This window comes from Babesia bigemina, assembly GCF_000981445.1.
Source record: "Babesia bigemina genome assembly Bbig001, chromosome : I".
Lineage (NCBI taxonomy): Eukaryota > Apicomplexa > Aconoidasida > Piroplasmida > Babesiidae > Babesia > Babesia bigemina.
This window is the reverse complement of record NC_027216.1, coordinates 2,125,312-2,153,073: the sequence shown is the minus strand read 5'-3', so window position 1 is coordinate 2,153,073 and position 27,762 is coordinate 2,125,312. Positions and strand designations below refer to the sequence as shown.

Genomic DNA, 27,762 nt, shown 5'->3' with positions numbered 1-27,762 from the left:
ACGCAATTGACCTGTAGATCGCTCGTTGCGTCACCGTGATGCCGCTTTGGGTGTGTCGGCGGCACGCTGGCGGTTCGCTTGCTCAGGGTAGCCCACAAAATGGCGGCGTCGACCTACAGAAGCGCTAGTAAATGTCAACACGGCGTACGTGTAACAATTGCAACAGCTTGGGTCGTTTGAGCGCATCAGCACAACACACCCCTGTGGCTCAGCCGTGGCGCCGAGTGCCCGTCACTCCAATACGTTTACGGTGAAATTACAACCCGAACATATGTTGAAGCGCTAATTTATAGGCGGTTTTGTTAAATAGCTACATTTATGCGTCAGCATTTGTTGGTTTCAGCACCGTCTCACGGTACGGATGCAGACGTCACCTCAGCTGCTCATCCATTCCTGCCGTGACGGCGTTGCTTACATATCACGCCATGTATAAGAACGGTTACTAGTAGGAGTCGGGCGGGATGGATCGCCATGCTTCCTATACCATGCGCTTTTGTAGCTGAAGCCGTCTGATTTTGTACCGCCTCCACGGGAGCTTGTTCATGTGCCCCTTGGCCTTGGTGGAGCCGGTTCCGGTGTCCAGCAGCATCTTTGGCAGTTGGCTCGGTGTCTCGAAGCATACATCGGGTTCGTTTGCTGCTGCAGCGAGCAGGGCGCTCACATGCTCGGCAGCCACATCTATGACGTACCCGCTTTCGGTTTTAGCGTACTTCCCTAGCAGCGTCGCAGTGTTTAATTGCGGTAACAAACGCTGCACCAGCTTCACAAGATCGCTTGCAGACATGCTGCAGTCCGACCCGCCGTCGAATACGGTGACGGCAACGAAGCCGCGCCTCCCAGTCAACAGAGAGCAGTCACGCGGCAACTCGCTGGTGCCCATGTTTCCATCGTCCTGCCTACCACAGTCACTACCTAGTAGCAATGAGAGTGTTTTGCTGAAAATAGCCTCCTTGCCGTGTTGTTTGATCAACTCCTCGGCTTTGCTCCTGAATGGCTCCAGAAAGCTGGGGTTCAGCTCCACGAGCTGGTTGGCGAATTTGTGCAGCCACGCCGCATTGAACCTGATCATGTAGTCTCTCGACGGAGGTATGTGTATCGACACTCGTTTTCCCAGAGTCTTGAGGACGTTACAGAAGGCCGAGTACTGCTCCCTGCTGTAAAGCGTGACGCATAGCGAATTCGAGTTCTTGCCAGCGATGGCGGCCCTGCTGCGGTAGACCTCAGCCGTCTGTGGAGGTTGATAGTTGAACACGTATCGCACGTCGTCGAAGTTGCAGCCCGCAACGGATGCGTCCGTCGCGATGAGGATGGGGCGGCTGCCGTTCCTGAAGCTGTTGAGGTTGTACGCCCGCTCTTGGACTGTGAGGTCACTCCCAAGCCTTGCAGCGAGGTCCCTGAAGCATTCAAGCGCGCATATATGGCGCTGCTGCGACCGGTTGGCAACGAATATGATACACTGGTGGGCGGCTTTGGGCCGCTTCAGCATAGGGGGTAAGATGCGTTGTATCGGAAATGTCGGCAAGTTCAAGTAGTGGTATACAAGGCACTTCAGGGCGTAAATACGTTCCGACTTGCTCTTCCCGCCGGCAACCTTGCAAATGGAGTGCTCTATGGGGAGGTTGGTGCCACCAGGCAGCTCCCCTTCGGCGGCTGCCAGTATTTCGGGGGTAGCGTCCAGGTCGACCTCCAGCCGGACTGCGTCAGTCCTGCCATCCCCAACTAGCTTTTGCCTGGTGCCTGCGGCGTGTTGAATTGCAATGAATGTTGCGCCTTACCATTCTTAAAATCGTACAGCCAGAAGCCGCTGAGGTGTTCAGTTGCGAACTTGCAAAACGACTCACCCAGCGAGTCGACTACACATACAATATGCACATCGTCAGCCTGTGCTCTGGTGGCCAGTGAAGTGCCATTTATTACGCCACTTGATCTCTGCTGCCGCTTGCCGCGTTTACCACGGGCATTCGATGGCTGCACGTTGCCGGCAGTAGCATCCGCCTCGGCAGCTGCTGCAACCGATATCTTTGCACTCTTGATGCGTCTGTAGACGTCTGATATGATCTGTCCGTGCGCAAAGTATCGCGACAAATCATCGAAAATGACACACGCTACTCCAGCAAGTTGTGCTGTTGGTAACGCTGCGGACTTGGACGTCAGCAGGGTTCGGAGCCTATTTACCGATACCACAAACACTTTACAATTACCATTTGATCCGTTTGATTTGTGGTCGTGAAGCAACTTATGCAAATCCCCGGCGGATTTGTTGCTGGCAATGGCGCCTCGTATGGTCTGATCGGCATCTTTCGTGCGACCAGTTGCGGTTGCTTTGGGTACTTTTGAACGCGTTTCATCGGCGCCATAGTGTTCTACGTCATCTAGTATCACGCATTCCACATTGGGGTTCATGGCCGTGATCATAGCGCCCAGACTGAGGCTCACCTTCTCATCTCTGGCAACCACTAAAGTTGACCCCTGACTTGTGACTACATTTTCGCCTATAGAGACTTCCTTGGTACCATATACATGCAGAAGCGGTAATATATACCCCATGGATTTACCGGAATCGGGGTCGTTGTGGAACACGTATTTGGAAGCCACCGTCTTTCCTGCTCCGGCATCCATTGACCCAAGCGCTTCTATTATGTTCTTGGCCATTATGTACTGAAACGGTTTTAGAGCTTCCAATCCGAATAGCTTCAGGTGCTTGACTAGTTGTGGGTCGAATTGGAGATGTGAGAAATCCACCCATTCCCTCATGCCGAATCCGCCGCCATGGGCACTCCCACCTGTTTGAAAGAACTTCCTTGCGTCTAAAGCCCATTTTCGCCTTTGAATGATGTAGGTATTGCGATATACGGCGACATGTGGATTTGTATTGCGATAGGTAGCTGTAACACAGGTTGCCGAAGCAACGTTACCGTTGACGAAGGCCGACAGAGCTCGGCAACCGGCACGGTAACCCGTGACATGACCAGAGGTCGCTCTCAGCGGTACCATGAATAACTGTCACGGTGCTGCGATCGATTCTACGATCAAAAGCCATCACTAGGGAAGGACGCGACAACACCGGTTAGGAACCCAAATTAGGGCCACAACGAATATCCAGCATCTTCTGACCATTACACATTGTTGTTTTGCAAAGTATGGCGTCTATTGTATTGAATATCGGTGTCACAGTAGGTCATATCTAGGGGTCGCAAGAGGCCATGGCAACCATTAGCAGACAATAGCTTCAGGAGTGTTGTATTGCGAGCAACAGATTATTAAGCACCAATCAACCATCAATTGTGGTATGGCTGGTGATAATGTGGGTGGTTTTGTTAAAATGTGTTAGGCCCAGTTACTACAGTGTCGCGCGGTGTATGCTTGTCTGGCGTGACAGAGCCAAGCACAAGATATTTGAATAATACACCTACGTTTTATATGGCTTCGCACGCCTCTTTATGCTGAGTTTAGTGAACTTAGGAAACCTAGAATGAAGTTCTGCGTCAATTAGACATACGCAGCACGCTGCACAGTTTCGGCCGTTGTGAGCAACCAAGCAGTATGTAGCACCGTTGATACCATATTGGCTTATATGTAGAGCCAAATTGGGTGCCGAGCGCTGATTTCGCCGTTTATATCGCGGCAAATCTTATTGACGCCACGTGTCTACTGCACTGGTGTGCATTGAATGGGCTGCCAGGCTCGTAGACATCGACCCGTAGCCGCGTAGCATATCCCAAATAGCTCGTCAGAGCTGTATATGACGAGTAAAATATACACATCGCTTTGTATCGGCTGCAAAGTGTTTGCATCCGTGTCTACCTAGCCCTGCTGTCCTTCCGTCTATTGCGGTAGGAATCATTAAGGGCGGCTCGGCACGCGCGCTGGACTGTGTTCAGCACTGCCTCAGGCAAGTCGATACAAGCTGGTTTGTAACCGGCTTAATGTGTATTCTCGGAAGCTCGGAGCCTGCCGGGAAGCGTTGAATTGAATTCGCGAACTACACTCGCCTGTTTACACATCGATGAGGTAGGTGCGCTAAACCGTGCAATACAGCGATGTGTAGGTGGTAATGTGAAGATGGAGCTCTATTGGTTGTTGGTATCCGTCATTTCGCTATGGAGCGTGCAAGCTGCTCCAGTGCTTCACAACCCGTTTCAAGTGGATGCGCCTCTGCCATTGATCAACTTGCTCCAGATCGGAGGTATTGGAAGCGATGCCGTAACTGACGTGTCGCCATCTGCAACTGAAAATACAGCATCTGGCTCGTTTGCAGGTGAGGGTGCTACTAATGGACAAGGTGCTCCTGCGGAAGCGCATGCATCATCAGATGCGCCAGCTGAAGGCAATGGCGTTCCAGCAGCTTCTGCAGATGTTACGCAGCCTGGTAATTCCATGGACACCGCGGGATTGGCCACGAATTCGAATTATGGCAATGTGACGGACGCAGCCAGTTCTCTGGTTGAGGGTGAAGCTGCCGCTCCAGGTTTGCCAAATGTCGGTGGACTCGATCATGAGGCATCACAGCCACCTACAATGGCTGCTGCTGAAGCAGGACAAGCTAATTCGATGCCAGCTGACCCAACCACCACAGAAAATGTGGCTGCATCGTCCAGCCCGGTGTTGTCGCAGGGTACAGACCTGTCTTCTGGTAATATCCCCAGCATCGATTCCGATGCTGATGACTCCATTCTTTCGGATTCATCTGCAACCACCGCTCAGTCACCCGCGGAAAATGTTAATGGTGGAGTTGCATCCGGTGACGGCTCGGTGGAAGAAACGATTGCGCCATCCGTAGCTCCCCTTACGTACGCCGGACAAGGTTCAACTGAGGGTACGGATGCCACGGACTCACCGTCTGGTAGTGCAACCGACTCTACCGGTCAACCTGAGACATCAACCGAGGCATCGCCTGCATCTGACACTCCCACGTCAGACAACGCACAGCCTGCGGAGGGCACTGCAGATGCAACTCAAGCCGGTGAAGCTGGCACCACCGAACCAGGAGCCACGGAATCGGAAACGCCTGCAACTGATAATGGTGAATCCGCAGATGCATCTGCCGCCTTGTCCACCGAAGCCCCGCCATCCACGCTCATCGGCGAAGAAACGCCTACGGAGCAGGCCCCTGAAATCCCTTCCGATTCGTACAACAAGGAGGACATGGAGAAGAACAGCGACGCTACGAAAATCGATCTCGGGGACGTAATCGAAGGAGGTAATCAGAACCTGTCCAACATGACGGAGAAGGTCGACCAGGAGTGGCTGAACAAGGAATCGACCGCCGAATCGATCCAGGAGAAGCTCCCTGAGGGTACCGGATACACGTACAACAAGAGCGCCCGCATGTTGACTCCGGTCGTGCAGGAGCCGAAGATGATGGGTGGAGTGCTGCAGACGCTTATTGACAAGGAGGCCGAGATTCGCCGCCGTACCGAGCAGGCAGTTCACATCGAGCACGATTTGCGCCTGCGCGTGACCCGTGAAACCGCTGAGGTCGTTGCGCTCTTGACCAATGAGGATTTGTTTGAGCTGAAGAGGAGCCACCCGCTGGTGTTCATGAGGATTGTCGAGCCCCTCAAGGTGGCAGTTGCCATGGGGCAGCTGAACAAAAGCGCCCACACGATCGTCAGCACGTACGACCGCAGCTGGTACGTGCGTGCCACGCCCAAGGAGAAGGCGGATCTGCTGGCCAACATTCGTAGGGACACCGGCCGTGCATACCTGTTCGCCTCGAAGGTGAAGAAGCCTAAACAGATGACCCCGGAGAAATCGTCGGTGTACCAGAAACTCGACGAGTTCTTCAACGACTACCAATGTCAGAAGATCATCCGCGGTAACCAGGTGGCGAAGCAGATGCTGCGCATGTTTTCCGAGAGCAGTGGTTTGTACGTGGCTCCGTTCTACACCGACGTCGTCCCGACGCTGGGCAGTTTGTGGATGATCGCGCGGTTTGAGAAGTTCTACAGCCAGAGTGAGATGTTGAGGGCCGAGGTGCTGGCCAAGTCGCTCCCGCAGATGGTCGGCCGGTTCATGGTGATGGTCGAAAACGGCACTCTGTTGCCGACCTCCATCAATCTGCAGGCGAACCTGTACTCGCTGGCCACCATGCTCAGCAAGATCATGGACGGTGTCGCCGGGTCGAGCAAGTTCATGGGCAAGCGCAAGTTCTACGGGTTCATGGGCATGTGCGACGCGAGCTGTGCTCGCGGCATCGAGACCGACGCTATTGACGGCGATGCATCCAAGAAGTTTGTTTTGAACAAGCAGCGCGAGATCTTGCGCTGGGTGTCGTTCTACCTGCGTGACGACCTGTTGCGCATTGACACCACGGTGCAGAAGACGATGCTGGAGCTCATGTTCCGCACGACCAACTCCGAGGAGTTCATCCTCTCGCCTAAGAACGTGAAGCTGCACCTGAAGTCCGAGATTGTGAAGAACAACGGCCCTTCTATGTTGGAGCTGCCTCGTAGGCGGTCTAAGCAACCAAAAGAGCCGAAAGCACCGAAACAGAAGGCACAGGCGAAGGACGATGACAAGGAGCGCAAGGTGCTCATGGGACGGTTCATGAGCGGTTACCGTCTGCCCGGTCGTCGCGTAAACAACAATGCCGACTTCCGTGACATTGCGCCCTACAACTCCTTCAAGACGCCTGCCAAGCTCGTCGCCTCCCTGGACAACGGTCTGCTGAATATGTTGGAGGTCATCTCTGACGTGGTGAACCTGACCACTGCCGGTGACTCGAGCAACCTGTACTTCCAGGCCTTCAACACGTGGGTGCAGCTGCAGTCGTTCCACGCCGCAATCCACGCATTCGAGCCCAACACGTCCCGCCGCAAGACTACTTCGAAGACGCTTGGCGCCGTGTTCCGCTTCCTCAACATGAGCGCCAGCGCCCACATCGAGTCGATGCCGAGGCAATTCCTGCCCTTCACGTCCTTGATCCTGCAGCTGTCCTTCTACTTCCAGAACTCCGTGGACGGGTACGAGCGCGGCAAGCTGAAGGGGCTCAAGACGTTCTTCAAGGGGTTGATGAAATTCGGTCTCCGCAGTCGCCTGGGCCCCAGCAACTTCGACGAGCTGCACAGCTACTTCGAAACGCAGGTCGTGTACAACAAGGCGCGCTATAGCATCGGCCGCGCCGTTGTGGCCAAGTTGACGAGCGACTTCAAGATGATGTTCCTGGGCAAGCCCGCAGTCCCGACGCCCATCATCCAGCTGATAACGGTGTACGTCGGCTTGTGGACCCGCGGCAGCGCGGCTGCCCTGGACTTCGCCGATTACACCATCGACCCCGTGCGCAAGGCGTTCTTCCTCGGCTACTTGTCGAACAAATCGGACCTGTCGACGTATGCCACGGAGATCATCGTGCAGCACTGCGCTTCGAAGGCACCGGTGCTGCACCTGGGCTGTTTGAAGGCATCGGATAAGGGTCGGAGATCGTGCAAGCAAGTTTCATTCCGCACTAACAAGAGCGACGTGTTGAAACTGATGCAGACGCTCGACGCGACCTTGGAGAACCCTCTGGATACAGTGCGTATCGCGTCGGACACCGCTCGCCGTTGCAACGCCATGCCTGCGCGTACCGGAATCAGGTCGAGTGGCAAAAAAGCTACTAGCCGTGATGTCACCATGCTGTTCTCCGAACTCGCGATGAGGTATCAGTGCTACAAGGCTCAGGTGACGGCTGCCGGGCAGCTTGTGAAGATTTTGTCCAATCTGAAGGACCAGTCGGCGGTACAATCTACGATCGACAACTTCTTCTCCTCCATGCGTACCATAACCATCAAGCATTCCACGGTGAGCGAGAACGGTCCTACGCTGGTCTGCCCGTTCATGGACGACGCTCCCGAAGAGTTGCGCAACCGTCACCGCAGCCGTATCGTGGAGTACGTCATGAACCGCGTGAAGGCTCGCCGTGGTGCACTGGGTATCTTCAAAAAAATCGGCAGCATCTTCAGTGGCGACAAATCAAGCGGAGTTAAAGGCACGGTGACCAGCCGCGGCCCGCTTGACAACATCGCAGGTTGCATTTTCGTGGGTACGCGTTCGTACGACGGCATTCTCTTCCACGGCGGGTTTGCGCCGCCGGAGAAGATCCCTATCCCAGAGAGCGTCGCTGTGCGCCCCGGTGAGGGTCGTGTGGTGTACAATGGAGAGAATTTCGTATCGGAGATCGAGGCATTAGGTCCATCCACCGGAGTGAAGGCGGTTACCCTGGAGCAGCGCAACGGCGAAACACGCCGCAAGTACGTCATGGAATCGGGAGACAAATTCGGCGAGATCTCATTTGCCACGAAGTTCAAGGACTTCGTGGTACGTGCGCACGTGCTTACCACGGCGTCTGCATTGCGTGGCATGGGTTACGATATCGGCAAGTTCATATGGTGTGGTTACGAGCACGGTTGGGTCGCCGATTTCGCGCTGAACAACGTTATCGGCAACAGCGACATACCGGTGTTCAACGGCGACTACTGGGTGCTGAGCAAACAGATGGTTGTCGCCGACGTGGTTGGCCAGAAGGTGCCAATCAAGAACGGCGAGCAGATCAAGGATGCGAGCGTCCAGAACGTTAACGTTGAAGTCAAGTCCGGTGACGGCAACAGCATCGCAAGGTACCCAAGCAACCAGGGCTCCCCGTCGTCGTTCATAACGAGCGGCGACGAGACCACGTTCACTTTCGACACAGGGTACGGTAACGTCTCTCCGGCCGCCGTACGCGACCTCGTGCGCAACGCGGAGTTCGACAGCGCCACCAACACGCTCGTCATCAATTTGGACGCCCCTGTAACTGTTCTGCAGGAATCGCCCATCAGCAGCGCAGGCTAGTGTTGCAATCGCACTCGGTAACCGTAAGTGTTACTAATAACAATTAATTTCAATCCTTCTTAAGTCACTGTATACGTGAATTACGTGATAAAAGGCGCAGCCATTATCCCGACTTACGAAGTTGCTATTTGCATGTTATAAGCGGATGATGCGATATGTGCATTTTCTTGCACTCGGATGTTGACAGACTTGTTATCAGAGCTTGTTTTGTCATGCCTAATCCTACGGCAATGAGCAAGAGCGCCACGCCGGGGTGGCAGATTCAGAGATCGGTCAGTTGGCGGATGCCGCTGGCGATCTCTTCGTTAATGTCCCCTGATTTTAACTGTAACTCTTCCTCAGGCATGTATGGGTCGGAGCACATATGATCGGTAACCTTGTTGGTGTTGTAGATGGTTACCCATGTCACCTGGTAGCAACGTGTTCCCCAGACTCCTAAATGGCCTTCAGGCACTTGTTGTAGAAGCTGACGATGCAATGGATGTCGATCATGTTGTCGACTCTACATACGTTTGTTCGTAGATAGCAAATGTCTTTGCTCATTTCCAACTTAATTTCGTCATGTGGATATAATATGAAATTGTTGTCATTTATGTGACTACAATTGTATTATTTCTGCAGCCCATATATCCTCTATATGCTGTATGATACCCGCCACATAAAATCGTTCTCCACGATGCTAAACATGGAAGATAAGAAAATTACCAATAGCCCTGCCACATGTGTGCTTACCAACGCAGAGTAATGATACCAAAACAAGATCTAGTGTGCTCACTTATTAAAGAACGCCAAAGATTCCGCAGGCACCACCGTTTTCAAGTTCAGTGTGTACCGCTGCTTCCTCTTCGTTTTGTTCTCCTACTTTTTTCTTATCACCTTTATATGTGCAGAACAATGCCAAATAACAGACTAGATTAAGTGTTGTACCCGCCAAAATAATGTACATCATTGATTTACGCAGAGCTTCGGCATTTCTTTCCTTAACAGCTACTTCCATGCTTTCGAATGACTCCCTAGATGGGACGTAACCAAACACCTTCTCTGTTAAATATCCAGCAATTTGGTATAATATTACACTGCTTGAAATGCCTGATATGGTTCGAATTATGGCAGATGCAGTGGCCTGGTACTTATCTTGGATCGCATTCTTCATAACAGGTCTATCTACGCCACCAACCGACACTAATGTTGCCCCAAGAACTGCCAACTCTACGTAATGATACCAAAGCAGCTTCCCTTGCGGAGCTGGGCCTAAAAAGAACAATAAGCACACAACATATCGCACTATCATCACTGCGCATCCGGAACTTGGTTCAGCATGGTTGTCATCAACTTTATTAAGCGCCTTTATAATTTCACCGCCAGCTCCACTTCCTGCTGCGCCGCCAATCAATGTGACTGCAATCGCTACGCCTGCCATTGTATCAGACACACCCAAATACTGAAGATATATTGTCATATAATTAAACGCGCACATTGGCGCTTCTGCGATAAATATGGTAAATATGCATATCCATGCAGTTCCACTGGTAAAAACTGCATTAAAAGCACCAGATATAAGCTCAGGAAAACTTTCTGTGGATTTTAGACGCTGAGCTTGCATTCCACAGACAATCGCAATACCAAATAATATCCACACGTATCCCAACACAACGTACGACGTACGCCAGCCATAATATCCTAATAAGACTTTGCGTGCGATAAGCGTAGTTATGACTGCACATATTAACCTACCAATGCAATTTAGAGCCTGAAGACGTGTAAATATATCATTAGCATCCTTTGATTCCTGTGTTTCCTTCGAACTAGTTGATCCTTGTGGTGCAGATGTTTCCTTAAGTTTCTTTGATTCTTCTAAACCAGTTGAATCTGCAACTATTTTCTGTTGTACCGGATATACACAGGCGAATCCAAACCCGTGTAAGAATCGCAGGAAGAGGATCTGCAAGTAAATCAGCGGTGCAACATTTGCAACATACCACTTTGTAGTGCGACGCTGAACTTAAGAAAATTGAAGCCATGCCCATTAGTAACAAACCGCCGCCAAGTACATAATTCGAATCATACCAGTCAGCCAACAATCCCCAGATTAAGCAGCAACCCATGCGGGACATGGTAGACACAGTTGATAACGTGGATAATTGAGTTTGCGACAAACCCAACGTCAACTCGAAAGCCCGCATACACATGGACAACACCTGTTGGTCGTAGCCTTCGAAAAAAGAGACCAAATGATAAAGTGCTTGTCCTAGCGAAGTGTAGGTAACTTTTTTAAGCACACTTGTAGTCGCATCTTCTGCTACCGTCTCTGACATTTTCGCTGTACGACTACACTTAACACTTCGTCAAACGATGTTGCGATGAAATGTTATGTAGGTTACATAATATATACGTCACGAAGGGAACGTCACGATTATGTATCACAAGATTCCTCGCGATCGAATAGTATTGGCTGTGAAATATGAATAATACGTCACAGGCGACCTATAATAGAGTCGTTATTTACGACTGGACGGTGTAAACACATAACATTGAACCCCAGAACAATACATTTGGTCATTTACCGACAAGTGACAAAAGTAACACAAATAATGTTACCACAATGAATATGTTAAATGCACACCGTTATAATTCTATAAAATATATGAGAAGTCAGGCCTGCAATCCGGCACATTTGACGCTACCAGACTGCCTTCAGCGACATTCATAACGCTTCCACAAGTGTACTTCATGCAATCCACAAACCTGTGGCACCATTAAATTCCCAAGTCGTAAAAATCGGCCATCGCGGGTAGAAGCTCTGCTTGAGCACCTCGATGAGCGCCTGCGATAGGTGGGCGTGGATCGACGGGCGGTCCTGGACGGACTTGATGAACGCGACCGACTCCCGCTTGGTCGACTCCGCGCTCAGGAACTGCGAAGTCACAGACTTGCACTGAACATTGGTGATACGGGCGTTCTGGGCAACTTACCAGGTCGAGGGCCTCCGCATGCACGTTGGCGTTCGACAAGACACGCTCGCACAGCAGACGCTCGATGGCCTCAACAGTGTCGTCGCGTGCAGCGATGTCCACAAACCACTTCGCGGCACCATCCACGGCCGTCTTAGTGTTGATTGCGTCCAATAGTAGCTGTCCCACATACTCAATGACCTCTTCGTCCTTGCAGAGGTCTTCTGTGATCTGGCGGCTGAAGGCGTACGCTGTCTTAGTGACCTCGTCATGGTGCAGCAGACGAATCACGGTGTCGCGCAGAACTTCACCGGAGCTCAACAGCAGCTGCTCCACCTTGCGCTTCAGCAGCTCCTCCGTCTCCGCGCTGTTCAGGAAGTCCTCCGCCAGCCGCCGCAGGAAGACCATGGACTGGTCGTGGAACGCCCGGTTGTGCAGTATAACTCCAGCAGCGTTACCTGTAGCGTCCAGCAGTGATGAGCGGACGGTCTCCACGTACACCACTGTCGCAACGCCAGCGCATACGATCAGTAGCACCAGTGCCACCGGAGTCCAGCGAGACCCGCCACTGGATGCACTGTGAGGTCCCAACTTGTGCCGGCGTATTTCTTAGACTGCGAGATGACCTGAAGGCACTCGTCGAAGTTCATGATGCCGTTGATGTTACCGGTGATAATTAATTTCATTTTGTAGAATACAACAGCATTTTTTTAAATAGCCGCGCATAGATATCTAGAGGCGATTAATGTTTTTTTGACTGTAGCTTTCCTGGCATGTATGTCATCTACCAGCAATTTCAAAATCGTCAGACCTAAGTGAAAACATCAATAACCTCATTACCCGTGCTATTAGCATCTATAATGGGCTATCATATTAAAAGGCTGGGTGCTATTAATGCTCCAGAATGTTCGAGCGTTTTCCGTATGGTAAGATACATTGTCATTGTGCCGCCTTTGATGCTTGTGCCTTCTTTTTCTTTTTAATCCTATCCGTTGAATAAGTCACAAAGTATGCAATATAGCAAACAAGATTAAGTGTTGTACCTGCTAAAATAATATACATCATAGACTTCCTCAGAGCCTCTGAATTTCGGTCTTTAATGTCAGTAGCCATGGTTTCAAAGGATTCTCGAGAGGGAACGTAACCAAAAACTTTTTCGGTCAAATAAGCCGAAATCTGGTAGAGAATCACACTGCTTGCAATACCGGATATGGTTCGAATTATGGCAGATGCCGTAGCCTGGTACTTGTCTTGAATTGATTTCTTCATTATGGCCCTATCAACACCACCAACCGACACTAATGTTGCCCCAAGAACTGCCAACTCTACGTAATGATACCAAAGCAGCTTCCCTTGCGGCGCTGGGCCTAAAAAGAACAATAAGCACACAACATATCGGATAATCATCACTACGCATCCAGCGCCGGGCTCACCATAATATTTCTGTTTTTTCGCTATTTCCTTTATAATTACTCCTCCCGCGCCACTTCCCGCTGCGCCGCCAATCAATGTGACTGCAATTGCGACACCTGCCATTGTGTCAGACACTCCCAAATATTGCAGATAGATGGTCATATAATTAAACGCGCACATTGGCGCTTCTGCGATGAATATGGTAAATATGGATATTCCTGTCGTCTTCTTTTGAAAAACTTCTTCAAAGGCTTTCTTTATTAGCTCTGGTAATTCTTCTTTGGATTTCTTAAACTTGCCCTGCATTCCACAGACAATCGCAATACCAAATAATATCCACACGTATCCCAACACAACGTACGACGTACGCCAGCCATAATATCCTAATAAGACTTTGCGTGCGATAAGCGTAGTTATGACTGCACATATCAACCTACCAATGCAATTTAGAGCCTGGAAAGTCGTAAACATGTCATTAGCATCTTTCGTTTCCTTCGAATCTTCTTCTTCCTCCCCTTCCTCTGCACTATCAGCTGCATCATGCTGGCCTTCCTCCGCCTGTTGGTTTGAATCCTCTGAACCAGTTGAATCTGCAACTATTTTCTGTTGTACCGGATATACACAGGCGAATCCAAACCCGTGTAAGAATCGCAGGAAGAGGATCTGCAAGTAAATCAGCGGTGCAACATTTGCAACATACCACTTTGTAGTGCGACGCTGAACTTAAGAAAATTGAAGCCATACCCATCACTAACAAACCACCGCCGAGTACATAATTCGAGTGATGATTATCTGCCAACAATCCCCAGATTAAGCAGCAACCCATGCGGGACATGGTAGACACAGTTGATAACGTGGACAACTGAGACTGCGAAAAACCCAACGTTAACTCGAAAGCCCTCATACACATGGACAACACCTGTTGGTCGTAACCTTCGATGAAAGAGACCAAATAGAAGAGGAATTGTCCAAAAGCATTGTACTTCACTTTTTCAGTTGGAGCTGCAGGCGCCAATTGTGTCCCCGCGCCCACCATTCTTGCCATACTGATAATGTTTTGTCTTTCTACAAATGACTTTCTGATCAACAGTTATACGTGTTTCATAACATATGGGTCAGAAATGTAGCATCAGGATTAAATATTCCACAATACTACATATCATGATATTCGTTGCAGTAAAACCTCGTTGAATGGGGGTACGAATACCTTACAACATATTAACTATAATAGAGTCGTTATTTACGACTGGACGGTGTAAACACATAACATTGAACCCCAGAACAATACATTTGGTCATTTACCGACAAGTGACAAAAGTAACACAAATAATGTTACCACAATGAATATGTTAAATGCACACCGTTATAATTCTATAAAATATATGAGAAGTCAGGCCTGCAATCCGGCACATTTGACGCTACCAGACTGCCTTCAGCGACATTCATAACGCTTCCACAAGTGTACTTCATGCAATCCACAAACCTGTGGCACCATTAAATTCCCAAGTCGTAAAAATCGGCCATCGCGGGTAGAAGCTCTGCTTGAGCACCTCGATGAGCGCCTGCGATAGGTGGGCGTGGATCGACGGGCGGTCCTGGACGGACTTGATGAACGCGACCGACTCCCGCTTGGTCGACTCCGCGCTCAGGAACTGCGAAGTCACAGACTTGCACTGAACATTGGTGATACGGGCGTTCTGGGCAACTTACCAGGTCGAGGGCCTCCGCATGCACGTTGGCGTTCGACAAGACACGCTCGCACAGCAGACGCTCGATGGCCTCAACAGTGTCGTCGCGTGCAGCGATGTCCACAAACCACTTCGCGGCACCATCCACGGCCGTCTTAGTGTTGATTGCGTCCAATAGTAGCTGTCCCACATACTCAATGACCTCTTCGTCCTTGCAGAGGTCTTCTGTGATCTGGCGGCTGAAGGCGTACGCTGTCTTAGTGACCTCGTCATGGTGCAGCAGACGAATCACGGTGTCGCGCAGAACTTCACCGGAGCTCAACAGCAGCTGCTCCACCTTGCGCTTCAGCAGCTCCTCCGTCTCCGCGCTGTTCAGGAAGTCCTCCGCCAGCCGCCGCAGGAAGACCATGGACTGGTCGTGGAACGCCCGGTTGTGCAGTATAACTCCAGCAGCGTTACCTGTAGCGTCCAGCAGTGATGAGCGGACGGTCTCCACGTACACCACTGTCGCAACGCCAGCGCATACGATCAGTAGCACCAGTGCCACCGGAGTCCAGCGAGACCCGCCACTGGATGCACTGTGAGGTCCCAACTTGTGCCGCCGGACGTTCTCGATCGCGGCTTCTAAATCACGCCAACCTTTGGGTGCACAGTGTATCGTGGTACATTGCATAATGTACCAACGATGCATCATGCTCGCCTTGCCTGAGATGGCTGCTTCGTCGCCGTTGCCAGCAACAGCTTGGTGCCCATAATACGCCACATACACGTGATATCAATCATGCAGCGTTAATAATTGAAATAACGTGTTGTTGGCTGCAACTAAGTGCCTGACACCTAATTGTTGCTGACCACCGACAGCTGGACGTCGTTTGCGCCGGGGAGCAGTGAGACGCGCCCCTTTATGAAGAGCGGGATGTCGCTGGTAGGGTAAAAAGGCTCCTCCTGAGGAGGCTGTCCCATCACCTTCTGCGGGCATAGACCGCGCAGGTGCTCCGGCAAACGCAACATCTCACGCGCCTCACGCAGGTCGTGGTCCAGCATGTCCAACACGCCGTGCTGCTCCTCAATCAACTTCTCCAACGATCTACAAGCCAACAACAATTTTATCAACTCACTCTGGTCGCCACTCGAAATGTGGCGAAAATGTTGGGACAATTCCGACATGCTCGCAAACGGTTTGCGCCGAGGCTTGAGGAAACCATCCACAAAATTCCAGCGATCCGGGGTTGTTGTTGAGCACCTTTGCTGTGTTTTGTCCTTAGATTTTTGCAGACTTTGCACCATCCGGTAACTTAGAGGGCGTGACACCTCTTTTCCCCAGTCCCGACCGGCCTCGTAGTGGGTGTTGTAATTGCCATAAAGGCTGCTTCCGTCCGCAGCATTCCTTCGCGGGGTTCGTGCCGATTCTTCTGGCATATTTGCAGAAGCCAGCGCACGTATTTCGTTGATGCGACGCTCGATATCCAGCCAAGGTGTTGAACCAACGGTACGTGGACTATCCATATTAATGGAAGGGACAACATGTTTAGCACTGGCGTCTTCGATATCTTTTGAAATGTGTTTATCCTTATCCACGGATGACATTGGCGACTGATTCGCGCCATATGAATTGTCTGGGTTTGACTCTGGTGTCAAACATGCAACCTTGGTCGTTTCAGTGGGATTACTAGCAACCGCCGATTTCGCAGATGGTTTTACAGGTACTTCATTCGATCCATCGAGTTGTGCCATGTCAATCGATGGCACAAGCGCCGAAGTCAGCATTGATTTGAAGGATTGAGGATCCGAGGCCTTGTGAGCAGATGATCCCATCTTAAGCAAAGGCACCGTGTTATCTGGTACTACATTAGATTGACGATCTGCATTGATACTAGCATCAGATGATCGCCTGGAAATTGGAGCTGAAGGCTTAGCAGTTGCTGCTTCCACGATACTGGATTTTACCGTGGCTTTCTTCGGCATAACCAATGGAGCCTTTTTTGGAGGCGGTGGGGTCTTGAGTTGCGCAAACGAAGCCTTCGCCGCTTCCACTGTCGCCTTTTTCGGCGCAAACAACACCTTGGGCGCCGTGGTTGGAGCCGTCACCTTAGACGCTGTCGATGGACCGGTCTTGGGGACCAAGAGCGGCCGCTTTGGAGCTAACGGGGGAGCCGGGCCTACCATGTTACAGACCCCTACTATTACTACATTTAAATGACAGTACTGCTATCTACAGTATTTAAGTTAAGTTATAAACTGCATTGTGTAAGAAATTGGATTGAATGGCGCAGCGACTCCCGTCGTGCCATTGTCCACCGCACCAATGTGCGTCAGCATCAGCAAAACCACTCTACATATTTTTGTAATAACTGCCTTTTCTGCGATTCGCTATGGAATTTTGTATACGTATTCGTTACACATCGGCAGATGTGTGATCTACAAGGCCAGTGTGTGTCAACGTTGGTACGACAGCCCAGCAACTGCCGCCGTTACCTAAATCCGACAAGTGACGCAATATGTCGTTTATGGTTCGGTACACTTCTCGCATACAATAAAATGTGTGACATATAGACCTGCTATTTGTGCGATATACCTTCTGTGGGCCGGGTTTGGCCTTACGATTGCAGCAGCCAGAGGGTGTAGCCGGCCACGTTATAACATCACTCCATTACCCTTGTAGTTGATCTCATATGCTGTCAACGCTTTGTGATTATTTGTTATGACAAATCTAACTGGATTGGTGGTCGTTAGGTCACAGTGGCTTCCGAAGGAGTCAGTACGTCTAGGTGACCATTCGATTGCGTCGTTATGTGGGCCGCCGTCCGGGCTGGACAGATATCTATACGGTACGCCAGGCGGACTAAAAGTTACGCTGCATACAATATCGACGAACTTTACAACCGAGCCAAGGACGCAATCGCATTCACCGAGCATGAACGAATCCTCCTGAACAACGCATTGCTGCAGCTTTCGCACTGCCAAGAATGGAGCCGCAATTTGTACGCCAAGGGGGTTCCTCCGTTCTTAATCAGCAGCGCTGAGTTTAGAGACAAGTTCATAAGGCACGTTGACCATGACCAGGATGCGAAGCAGGCCGTCCGGTCATGCATGATATCGGCTGTGACGAGTCTGCACCTTCCTGCTGATGGCACAAATCGGAAAGCTGACAGTATAACTCCGGTATGTGAAGCAATAATATTGCATTTGACAGAGTATGTGCGGCGAGAAATGCCGCAGACGATGCTGGCATTCCACGGTGCCAAGCATCTGGCGGACCTCACCAACCCACTTCAGGAATTTCCACCTCGCCCATTCAGGCGCCGTGTGATTGCGCATCTTGGACCTCCTAACAGCGGTAAAACACATGAAGCGCACAGGAGTCTCTGCGCAGCAAAATCGGGGGCATATTGTTCACCTTTGCGGCTGCTGGCATGGGAGATGCGACAACGACTGTCTGAGGCAGGCTTGCATTGCTCACTTTTAACAGGCCAGGAGAATGTTTCTAACGATGGAGATACGCATCTGGCGTGCACGGTAGAAATGACGCCACTTCACCGGGATTACGGCTGCGCCGTTATCGACGAGATGCAGATGGTCGGCGACGCCAACAGGGGATTCGCTTGGACACGTGCCTTCCTCGGTATACGGGCACCTGAGGTTCACATATGTGGCAGCATATCTTGCTACACGTTGGCTAAGAGTCTCTGTGATATTGCTGGAGATTCGGTAGGTTTGGTTTGCAAGCTCTCACTGTCCTCAGCTCGAAGTTACGGAGCATGCGAGGCTCGGGCAAATAGCGGTTATAGATGAACCAATGTCAATTGATGATTTACAACCAGGCGACTGTGTCGTCTGTTTTTCAAGGGGCACTGCGCTGCGACTCGTAGAGAACATCGAACGCAGCTGTTTCAAAAACGATGGATCGAAACCGCTCTCAACGGCGGTAGTGTACGGTTCGTTGCCTCCAGAAACTCGTACGCGCCAGATTGACGACTTCAATTCCAGGCGAAAGTGCATTTTGGTCGCATCCGACGTCATCGGAATGGGTGTGAACGTGCGCATAAAGCGCGTTATATTCCATACGGTTAAAAAGTTTGATGGGATGAAACGACGACGGCTAACTGCGGCGGAGGTTCAGCAGATCGCAGGACGTGCTGGCAGATACGGGTTGGACTGTGGGAACGGTTACGTCGGTTGCATGAGGTTCGAAAACATAGGGTACGTCAAGCGGATGATGGAGAAGAAGCAGGAGCAGCTAGAGCGTGCTGTTGTGGCGCCATCGCCGGTCACAATAGCCGCTTTTGCCGACGCTGTGCAATCGGCTACAGATCCGCCGGCCACTCTGGCTGAAGCTATCCAGATGTATCGCATAATGGCGCAGGCCGGCGGTACGTTCGAGCTCTGTGATGTACATGCGCTCATAAAAGTTGCCAAGGCTCTAGAGCGTATCGAGTTGCCGACTCAAACGTTGGTGGAGTACCTTTTTGTGCCCCTGGGATCCCAACCGGCCCTGCAGCTGGTGCTGCGCTCTTTCGCACTAAGCCACGCTGTTCTTAACACTGTCAAGATCCAGAATGTAGTACACACAGATGCTATGGAGCTTCTGCAAACTCACGGTACTATGATAAAAGACGAAAACAATTCTGAAGGCGGCCAAGGTATCCGTCATGATGTGATGCGACGTCTAGAAATGCTATACCAAGTACGTGGTCTGCATTTTAGTATATCATACAGTCTGTAACAGATTCTAGATGCCTATGCGTGGTTATGGCATAAATTCCCCGACGTATACGTCGACTACCACGCCGTCGTCGCCGCCAAGGCCAACATCTCCACAGCACTGCAAGAGCATCTAGTGTATCTCTCCGTTCATACTTCCACGTATGAAGAGAACGAAGAAGATGAACACGGTGTAGACGCTGACTTCGTGAGGAAGCTGATAATGTAATGACAGTCTTATTTATAATGTAGTTGATATACTGTTCTCTGTATAACCGTTAAATGAAGCGGTGGTATAAATATACGACGTGCTTTTGCGCATGTATTATGCTAATACTTTGAAAAGTAATGTGGCATGGCAAGATGATGCAGTGTTAACTGGGTGAGACTCGGAGATCACTGGTGCGAAGGCTTGGATACTAGATGCAAATCTATTAAAGCTCTTTGTAAAGCGTTACCAGAGAACTGAGATGGAAACGTGGAATCGCGATAGAAGCCAAAACATTAAAATGAAGGTTTTTGCGATATGAAAAATACGCTTCCATTAAGTGAAGCTAAATTACGTCTTTAGACGTTAAAGAGACTTATCGAGAAATGACCTCAGGAACTAGCAGAAAGGTAACTGGATATCCGGACTCAAAATCAATGTTTGGAACTGCATATATAGCCAACGCACAATATCTACTCAATAGAAAGCCCAAAAGCCAGCGAAGTCGTACACTGTGTCCAATAGCTCGAAATTCACATTCACCAGTGCCTTGCGGACGTATGCTCTATGCAGGCTATTGCGGGATTCTGGTTCGACGTAACCCAAGGCTGTTAATACTCTTTTCAAACGCTCACTCACTGTATTGGCTCTGCATCTAACGATTGGAGGGTTGCTCGCATCAAACAAAGATAGCATGCCCGTGTACAACATAGGCGCAATACCCACGAGTACCACTGCACAATCTTCCGGCTTTTTCGAGCACGAAGACTCCCACGTAGCTTCCGAACTGTAGGCAGACTTGTACTGTTCAGGCACTTTCATATGGTTCAGGAACCGCTCACAACCATAAGTAAGGTTAATTACGCCCGTTATTACGGTTTCAGCGGTGGCATCCTTAGAATTTACGACGTTCTTATAATCGCTGTCGTATATAGTAGTAAATATATTGCGGAGTTTGTAGTTGTTTTTAATCATGGGCTTACTGAATCTCTTCAGCAGCTCGTTGGCGGGCCACATGTTTTTAAGCTCCTTTTGCTCCATGAACTCCTTGGAAATTTTTTTAACATTCTCCAGCGCTGGCACCTCCATCTTCCCGACAGGCTTATCCACGAGGAAATCGTAAAGTGCGACTCCCATAGCCTTCAGGTTGTTGTCAGGATGAGCTCCTCTCAGGGCTATCAACCAGTCGACGCACTCCTTGACGTTGTGAGGCGCATCAGTCAACGAATTGTACACCATTTTGAGGAGATTAGATGAGTCAGAAGAGTGCTACACGCGTGTTGCGTTTTGCCTTTTACGGGCGTATTCCAAAACAAGGCATACACTCAACGAGTGGTGTGAAGACCAGATATGTTTAAATGGTGAATCAGTACCAATAATGTTCACGCCAATTAAATATGCGTCTCACATAAATCCACAAATGCGTATGTACAAATGTGCCTAGTTTTGAAGCGCAATGGCAGCAAAGTTGCCATATCGCAGCCAGCTCCTTAACAATGACGTGACATGCAGTATCAACAACGCATGTCATTGGCGTATGCAATAATGACACACAATGAATCTTGAGATAGTATTATCGGCCTGGTAATGCATCAACGTTTGTAATGTAGCAGGGCTTCCTGGAAGTCTGTTACGGGGCGTAGGCTGTCCCGCGGTAATTACGCAGTACAGCCCGAGCATCACCAGGAATAACGTTCATGATCACACCACTTTGCTTCCTTTAGCCGACATCACAGTCGTCTATAAGACATATGCTCACTTTTATACCCCCCCCCCCCCTAAAAGTGCATAGTAGGGGACCTACCAGCCAACCCTATGGTGCACTACCACAACAGGGCTGCGCTAGTGACCTGCTACTTTGCCAATTCCGCACTGACTGTCCACGTCAAGCTACATTAGCTGATTAGTAACTAATGAGGTTAATGTATGCAACAGCGGTGCAAGGTGACGCTGAGCACGATGCTGGAGGTTCTAAACTTTTACGAATGGCATTTCTTACGCCAATCACAGAATTTCTGGTTTTGTCTGTATACGTAATCCCCAGTATGTGGATTAAAGCGAAAAACTGGTGCGAATTCGTCTACCCTTGCAAAATGTGATTTCACCAATAGGATTACTACGAGAAGTCGTACGATCTAATCAGGTGGTCCATAGCATAGCTACTCTTAACAACCCTACGTGGCCGTGTCTAGCATACGCTGAAGGCGGTACGGTCAAGCGGGGCGATAAGTTGGGGAAAACAAAAAACATCAGTCTCAGGAGAAGTTCCTTATCTTCATTGAATAGCACTAGCTTGCTTATGAGGCACATCTCAAGGAAATTACTGCATTAATACGGCAGTTTCTGGTCTATTGAAAGCGTTGACTACGTGAAGCTACATTTTCCTTGAACGTGAATCGGAGTAGCGTTTGTCCACGTTTCAATTTTTCAGTGCCTCGTACCATCCAGCGTGTTTTGAATAGTTCAGGACCATTAGCAAAGGTGCGGCGCATCTTATCTACTGCCTTCAGCGCCTTGTCACGCCACATCAACCATGCTACGATGTTGACTAGTATGATTCCAATGATGGGCCACCTATAGTGCACTGTAGGAAAAACACATGTTGGCCGCACAATGTGCCGCAGTACTGGCACTTCGCACGGCATCTGCCGGTGGTGTAGTAGAATGTGCTGCATTCTCTGCCGAGACATTCGCCATCTAACTGGAGTTTACAGTAATGCTTGCCCGATTCATATTCAGTGTTCCTGCTGTTCTTGTTCTCCTTGCACTGATCGCTGTGTTCGTCCTCTCGGTCGCATTCTCCAGGACAGTTGTTAAAATCACACCAAGTACAGCAGCCACAATTGACGCCATTGCATCCACATTTACAGAGGAATCATTTACATCTATTACCCGCTTTTACCTCTTTACATTTTTCCTCGTGATTATCAACCCGGAGGGGATCGTGGCTTTTCGTCGCTGCTTACACAGGTATCAGCCTGCAATCGCGTGTTACAACATGATTATTGATATTCTTTCTATCTCCACTGCTAAACCAGTATTGTCTTATTGAAGTGACCGTATCGGAGTGGGCCTGTTACGGGGGTGTACTATACCTAGTCTGTAAGCAACTCGGGTTAGTAATAATTAATTTGCTCTGAGATGTTCATATATCAGCTACGTGTGCGCTGGTTATTATAACTGATCAACCATATCATGTATATAAATGCACTCGCAATAATGTGTAACTTGACGTCAGGCGGGTTGCCGCTCCATTGCATATATGGCGGGCACTGCAATCTGTTCTATTACTGTTACATGTGACTGTGAGATATCATAATGAAATGCTCTGGTATAACGGTGAATTATATTTAAAGTGCGACACCAAACAAAACGTGAGACGACCTCGTCGTTAATCTGGTACACAACTTATGAATAAGTGTGGATGGCACCAAATTAGGCGTTATATCGGCTCCTGAAGACACTGTTATGAACAATCGTACCAATGGGCTACATGATATTGTTAAACCTTCATAGATATCTTATGTTTATGATGTGATAACATGGACCTCCAACAACGGGCGTAACTTAGGTCACGTTGAGGTGGGCAAAGCATGGCGGAATTTAACACAACCGACGGCGTACATGTGAAATAGGTAACGTATTGTAACCCTTATTGCGCATCTCGGCTATTGTTAAAGTTTAATGTGCTAGTAAGGTAGGCGGATGGCGATTATGACTAAGGTGAACCAAACCATACTTTCGTAATACCCATTGCAGACACTCGCCGCCGTTTGTATTAAGCATTCATTATCACAGCCTTGAAGGTTCTCAGTGCAACCACTCAACGCAGTTGCTGAGTCATAACGTGCGAGTGCATCATTTCATGCAATGTTGAGAGCACTGCAAGACATTCCATTAGCAAAAGTCGGACGGCGGGATTACGGTGGTGGTATATATCAATGACAGCTGGTATTCGATGTTCGTGTTCTGGATCGTACATATGCGTTGCAATATGCGGTTACATGCTGCAATGGTTGTACCAAATCAGGGGCGATCGTACGGTGGCGTGCCGTGAGCTAAATGGATATGTAGATGTATTAGTAAATGCAATGTTATATAGTGCACTGCCTATGCCGTCACATTGTTAAGTATCGTCGCCAACGCACGTTGTGGGTGCGGATGCTCACGGTCACTGCTCTGAGATTGCGGTTTTAATTTGCATGCTCAGCTGGATGCACAGCGCCTTGCATGTGAGGATCTACGCTCCGTAAACTCAATTTTTTTCAATCATGGCGGAGCTTTGAAATTTGTAGTATGTTGCTGTGGGTGGCGTGCGAATGAAAGCGGGGGAGGATGGCGGCGGCGGGGAAGGCGACGAACACGTGTGGATGTGATACAAAGTTTCCTAAAGATCACGTAAAAGGGATTTGCTCGGATACGGATTGTCCGAAGTGCTATTCTTGCTGTGGCCCTGGATGCACAGGGTGCATAACATTATGCAAAGATGTGGAAGACGGCGTATGTAAATGTAGCCTATGTGGCTGTGAATGTCGTAATGATGAGGGGGTTAAAGGAAGCACAAAAAAGTGCTCTGAGAGCTCTTGTCAACGGTGCAAGGATAAATGCCAAAATGTAGAAGTAGGTGGCAGATGTATATGCTACCTCTGTAACTGTGGATGCAATGGCGTAAATTGTCAGTGCTGTAAACGGTGTAATCCAGTCACCACATGCCCAGGAAAGGGAAAATGCGACACCGAAGAAAAACACGGCGATAAGTGCCCAAAAGGACAGTGCAAACAAAAGCCCGGTGACTGCTCCACTGTTAATTGCATGTGCGATGATATGGGCGTACGAGCAAAGCACAATGGCGAATGTGTCTGCAAATGTAGATGTGAACAGAAATGCCCCAGGATCTTGTGCGCCGATAAAAGAGGCAAAGAATCCACCGGTAAACCAGGCACATGCTGCAAATCTAACAGTGACTGTACCTGCGAATGCAAGTGCAACTGCAACGCCTATGGCAAGTACTACTGCAAGGACCACAAAGCCAACAGCAAAGGATGCGACATTAGCAAGTGCAACATAATCTTCTACGGCATTGGGCAATGCCGCTTCAAGTGCACCAACTGCGGCAGGCTGTGCGACCAAGATAGATGTATGAATTGGATACGTGTTATAGTCATAGGCTTGATTATTTTAGCATCCTTGTTTGTGCTGCGGGCCATATTTCCCGAGAAGTTCCGCGCGATAATGACTAAAATACGCGCCACTTTTGCCAGTTCGCCAGTTCATTCCGGTAGATCCCTGAATACTCTTGTCGGTGACACAATTCCCGAGGAGACGAACATTGACCGCTACCCCGCCTTCCGTCCAAGGATATACGCTGGCTTGGCGTAGAAGACGTAGATTTTTAACATCGCAATGTAGTGGCAACACACGTTAATGCTAACTTATTGCCGCCTTTTAACTAGTGTTGTGTGTCGTACACAGCAATAACTAACAGTTGCGCGCCTGACGTTGGTGTACTCAGTGGCTCCTTCGAAGCCGCTCTTTTGCGCACCACTTTGATGGCAGCTCACATGTTTTGATACATGCAATGTACGCCAAGCATCCGTAATGTCGATCGGTTGGTCCTGTTCTTCCCCGTAACGTTCTCACCCATATCCACTCCACATAGCGCCTCTGTGTACCTGTCAAAGCCCCCATCAAGGTATTAGCGTCAATCCATTCACATTGTGGCGTGAGTCATATGCAATGTATGCGTAAGTTAATTTGAAAACTTCCAGTACCCTTGATGCACTCTGAGCCTAACCCGTCCACACCCGTTATCTTGTTCCTGTAAGCAAGTACGACAATAAGATCGGCAACACACGACAAAGCATCAGCTCAAATCGCCGATTCATACAATAGTACACCTCACCTCATACGGTATTATTTGATGTTACGTCACAATGATTCCCATGGGTATCATCCACCCCTCTGTTAGTCACATTTTCGGATCTCACAAACGGCCATGTGAAAGTCCCTCACTTGCGTCATGATGTGCAGTTCGAATAGCTGAGACGTGTTACTCAGTTATGCAAGCTACTCACAAAATTGCCCAGGCATGTCCGAAGACCCTCGCTGTAGGGAGTTAAACACGCAATCGATGGGCTGTAGGGAGTTGTGCAAACCCTCTACAAATTGGCTGTAAAGTAGGCTAGTGACGACTGTACTGTTAGAAATATGACAAAAGTAATACTCAGCTCTTTAATGGACTGTAAACGGAATGTGAAAAGTTGACTGAGATCGGCAGTCCCCGGTTGAGTGAGTTTGAGAGGCACAAGAGCGGGGGTCCCGAATGAAAAGGCAAAATATGCACGAACATTGAGCCTGCAGAAAAGTCCGGAAAGGACGCATAAAAGGTCATCTTGTTGCATTTGCCAATGTGCATCCGATATTGTCTGCATATAATACATGAAAGTGCCGCCGAGTTTTAGCCGATACAAGATTATGGAACATTAAATAATACGATGCTAGATTGGCATTATGTCGTTAATCCATAATGCAGTGCGATAATACGTTAGACATAATCATTAAACGCGATGCGAACCGTGATTAGCTGCGCATTAGATACCGCACCCTGTGAAACGGCCGGACGCGGAAGTAGATCATGACGCAGATTACGAGGATGATGAGGGCGACGAATACTATCAAGGGGGCAATTAGACCGGTAGAATATGCGGCGCCGGGGGAAGACATAGCAGCGGTGGCGGAGCGTGGACGTTCACGTTTACAACAATTACAACTACAGATGTCCCTCCTCTTACATACGACCCGACAGGTCTCAGGCGCACATTGATATTTGTTGTTTCCCCACTGATTCGCCATGACACAATTAATGCAGTCTGCACTTGTGCATCCTTCACAACAGGTGAGACAGCACATACAAGCAAGCAAGTCACAATCATTTCCACATCTACACTTACCTCGCATCTTTCCCTCTTACTTTTCATCAACCTGCACTAGCGTGAAACGCGTGCGTCAAGCCGCGAAGAGTTGTGCCACCAAGGCATCTCCCATCGGCGGTCCACGACCAACCGTACGACCGCCATTCAGCGCGCCGCCAGTTAAATCACGACGCAATACTACTTCATTAACGCATGTTGATACCATTTTTGCCGTGGCATGCGGGTTGACCGGTGCCAGTCGATCAGCCAACTCCGTCCATCAAGGACGGTACAAATTTGGCGCAGCCGCTTATGAATGCCATCACGTTTGCTTGCGGAGCAGTTCATGGCTGAACCACAAAGCGTTGTTATTATGTTTATTGTTTACGCCGTTGGCATCCATATCACGTCACTCAGCTGTTCACTGGCCATCTAGCCTATCAGTGCCTAAGCCGTCGCCTATCCACGGATCCAATCGTTATCTCGTGCCATCAAATCAGCTAACACGTAGGTCTCGGATTCACCTAGCACGGTAGTTGAAAGATACCAACGTGGGTGACCGACCAGCCACCCAGCTTCACAATCCACCTTGTTACGCACTGCCTTGCTTGGGTCCTCCGTGATCAATGAGCTAGCGCCGCATCAACATTGCTGTAGTGAATGATGATATGTCAACGCGCATCTCCACCTTATTCCTACGTTTGGGATCTATGTGCCTTAGTGAAGTGAATGACGGCTTCGGCTGAGTGAGGTGTGGACTGCGCCAAACCATTGCCGCGGATTTCGAAGAAGATCATGATAAGACGCCCAAGAACTCATAGCTCAGATACATTAGACTGGTACCGGTGTATTTATGCCACATTTCATCAACTCACCCAATCGCTTCGTGTCATGTATATTGGGTACATTGGTCGGCCTTAGCCACTCATCAATTCTCATTGACTAGTTCAACAACAGGTACAACCATCAGTTGAAGTGGCGCAACGTCTCACCTAATCACAGCGTACAAAGCTGGGGATGGCGCCTCATGATTTTGCTGTTGCGCCACGTTCCTCTTTGCTGCAACAATCAACTCGGTG

At 49.6% G+C, this 27,762-nt stretch overlaps 12 protein-coding genes across 12 annotated transcripts; 3 read left to right on the top strand and 9 right to left on the bottom strand.

Moving 5' to 3' along the window:
* Positions 1–478: 478 nt before the first annotated feature.
* Positions 479–2,754, bottom strand: BBBOND_0109680 (ATP-INDEPENDENT RNA HELICASE, putative; the record flags this gene model as incomplete). Its single annotated transcript, XM_012911402.1, has 2 exons — positions 479–1,737; positions 1,776–2,754. The coding sequence occupies 2 exons, from the start codon at positions 2,752–2,754 to the stop codon at positions 479–481; spliced, it is 2,238 nt and encodes a 745-aa protein (XP_012766856.1).
* A 1,308-nt stretch (positions 2,755–4,062) lies between these two features.
* Positions 4,063–8,811, top strand: BBBOND_0109670 (membrane protein, putative; the record flags this gene model as incomplete). Its single annotated transcript, XM_012911401.1, has 1 exon — positions 4,063–8,811. One exon carries the CDS (start codon positions 4,063–4,065, stop codon positions 8,809–8,811), a length of 4,749 nt encoding a protein of 1,582 aa, XP_012766855.1.
* A 778-nt stretch (positions 8,812–9,589) lies between these two features.
* On the bottom strand, positions 9,590–11,126 carry BBBOND_0109660 (MAJOR FACILITATOR SUPERFAMILY MEMBER protein, putative; the record flags this gene model as incomplete). The annotated part of the gene is made up of 2 exons (XM_012911400.1): positions 9,590–10,753; positions 10,791–11,126. The coding sequence occupies 2 exons, from the start codon at positions 11,124–11,126 to the stop codon at positions 9,590–9,592; spliced, it is 1,500 nt and encodes a 499-aa protein (XP_012766854.1).
* Positions 11,127–11,539: 413 nt separating this feature from the next.
* On the bottom strand, positions 11,540–12,448 carry BBBOND_0109650 (hypothetical protein; the record flags this gene model as incomplete). Its single annotated transcript, XM_012911399.1, is given in 3 exon segments — positions 11,540–11,770; positions 11,784–12,265; positions 12,355–12,448. 3 exon segments carry the CDS (start codon positions 12,446–12,448, stop codon positions 11,540–11,542), a joined length of 807 nt encoding a protein of 268 aa, XP_012766853.1.
* A 253-nt stretch (positions 12,449–12,701) lies between these two features.
* BBBOND_0109640 (MAJOR FACILITATOR SUPERFAMILY MEMBER protein, putative) lies at positions 12,702–14,211 on the bottom strand (the record flags this gene model as incomplete). Its single annotated transcript, XM_012911398.1, has 2 exons — positions 12,702–13,838; positions 13,876–14,211. The coding sequence occupies 2 exons, from the start codon at positions 14,209–14,211 to the stop codon at positions 12,702–12,704; spliced, it is 1,473 nt and encodes a 490-aa protein (XP_012766852.1).
* A 430-nt stretch (positions 14,212–14,641) lies between these two features.
* Positions 14,642–15,536, bottom strand: BBBOND_0109630 (hypothetical protein; the record flags this gene model as incomplete). The annotated part of the gene is given in 2 exon segments (XM_012911397.1): positions 14,642–14,872; positions 14,886–15,536. The coding sequence occupies 2 exon segments, from the start codon at positions 15,534–15,536 to the stop codon at positions 14,642–14,644; spliced, it is 882 nt and encodes a 293-aa protein (XP_012766851.1).
* Positions 15,537–15,700: 164 nt separating this feature from the next.
* Positions 15,701–17,029, bottom strand: BBBOND_0109620 (hypothetical protein, conserved; the record flags this gene model as incomplete). Its single annotated transcript, XM_012911396.1, has 1 exon — positions 15,701–17,029. The coding sequence occupies one exon, from the start codon at positions 17,027–17,029 to the stop codon at positions 15,701–15,703; it is 1,329 nt and encodes a 442-aa protein (XP_012766850.1).
* Positions 17,030–17,653: 624 nt separating this feature from the next.
* On the top strand, positions 17,654–19,793 carry BBBOND_0109610 (ATP-dependent RNA helicase, putative; the record flags this gene model as incomplete). Its single annotated transcript, XM_012911395.1, has 3 exons — positions 17,654–18,571; positions 18,606–19,547; positions 19,590–19,793. 3 exons carry the CDS (start codon positions 17,654–17,656, stop codon positions 19,791–19,793), a joined length of 2,064 nt encoding a protein of 687 aa, XP_012766849.1.
* A 456-nt stretch (positions 19,794–20,249) lies between these two features.
* Positions 20,250–21,011, bottom strand: BBBOND_0109600 (hypothetical protein; the record flags this gene model as incomplete). Its single annotated transcript, XM_012911394.1, has 1 exon — positions 20,250–21,011. The coding sequence occupies one exon, from the start codon at positions 21,009–21,011 to the stop codon at positions 20,250–20,252; it is 762 nt and encodes a 253-aa protein (XP_012766848.1).
* A 1,309-nt stretch (positions 21,012–22,320) lies between these two features.
* On the bottom strand, positions 22,321–22,625 carry BBBOND_0109590 (hypothetical protein; the record flags this gene model as incomplete). Its single annotated transcript, XM_012911393.1, has 2 exons — positions 22,321–22,571; positions 22,598–22,625. 2 exons carry the CDS (start codon positions 22,623–22,625, stop codon positions 22,321–22,323), a joined length of 279 nt encoding a protein of 92 aa, XP_012766847.1.
* Positions 22,626–24,107: 1,482 nt separating this feature from the next.
* Positions 24,108–25,151, top strand: BBBOND_0109580 (hypothetical protein; the record flags this gene model as incomplete). Its single annotated transcript, XM_012911392.1, has 1 exon — positions 24,108–25,151. The coding sequence occupies one exon, from the start codon at positions 24,108–24,110 to the stop codon at positions 25,149–25,151; it is 1,044 nt and encodes a 347-aa protein (XP_012766846.1).
* Positions 25,152–25,930: 779 nt separating this feature from the next.
* On the bottom strand, positions 25,931–26,729 carry BBBOND_0109570 (hypothetical protein; the record flags this gene model as incomplete). Its single annotated transcript, XM_012911391.1, has 3 exons — positions 25,931–26,197; positions 26,568–26,656; positions 26,723–26,729. 3 exons carry the CDS (start codon positions 26,727–26,729, stop codon positions 25,931–25,933), a joined length of 363 nt encoding a protein of 120 aa, XP_012766845.1.
* Positions 26,730–27,762: the final 1,033 nt, after the last annotated feature.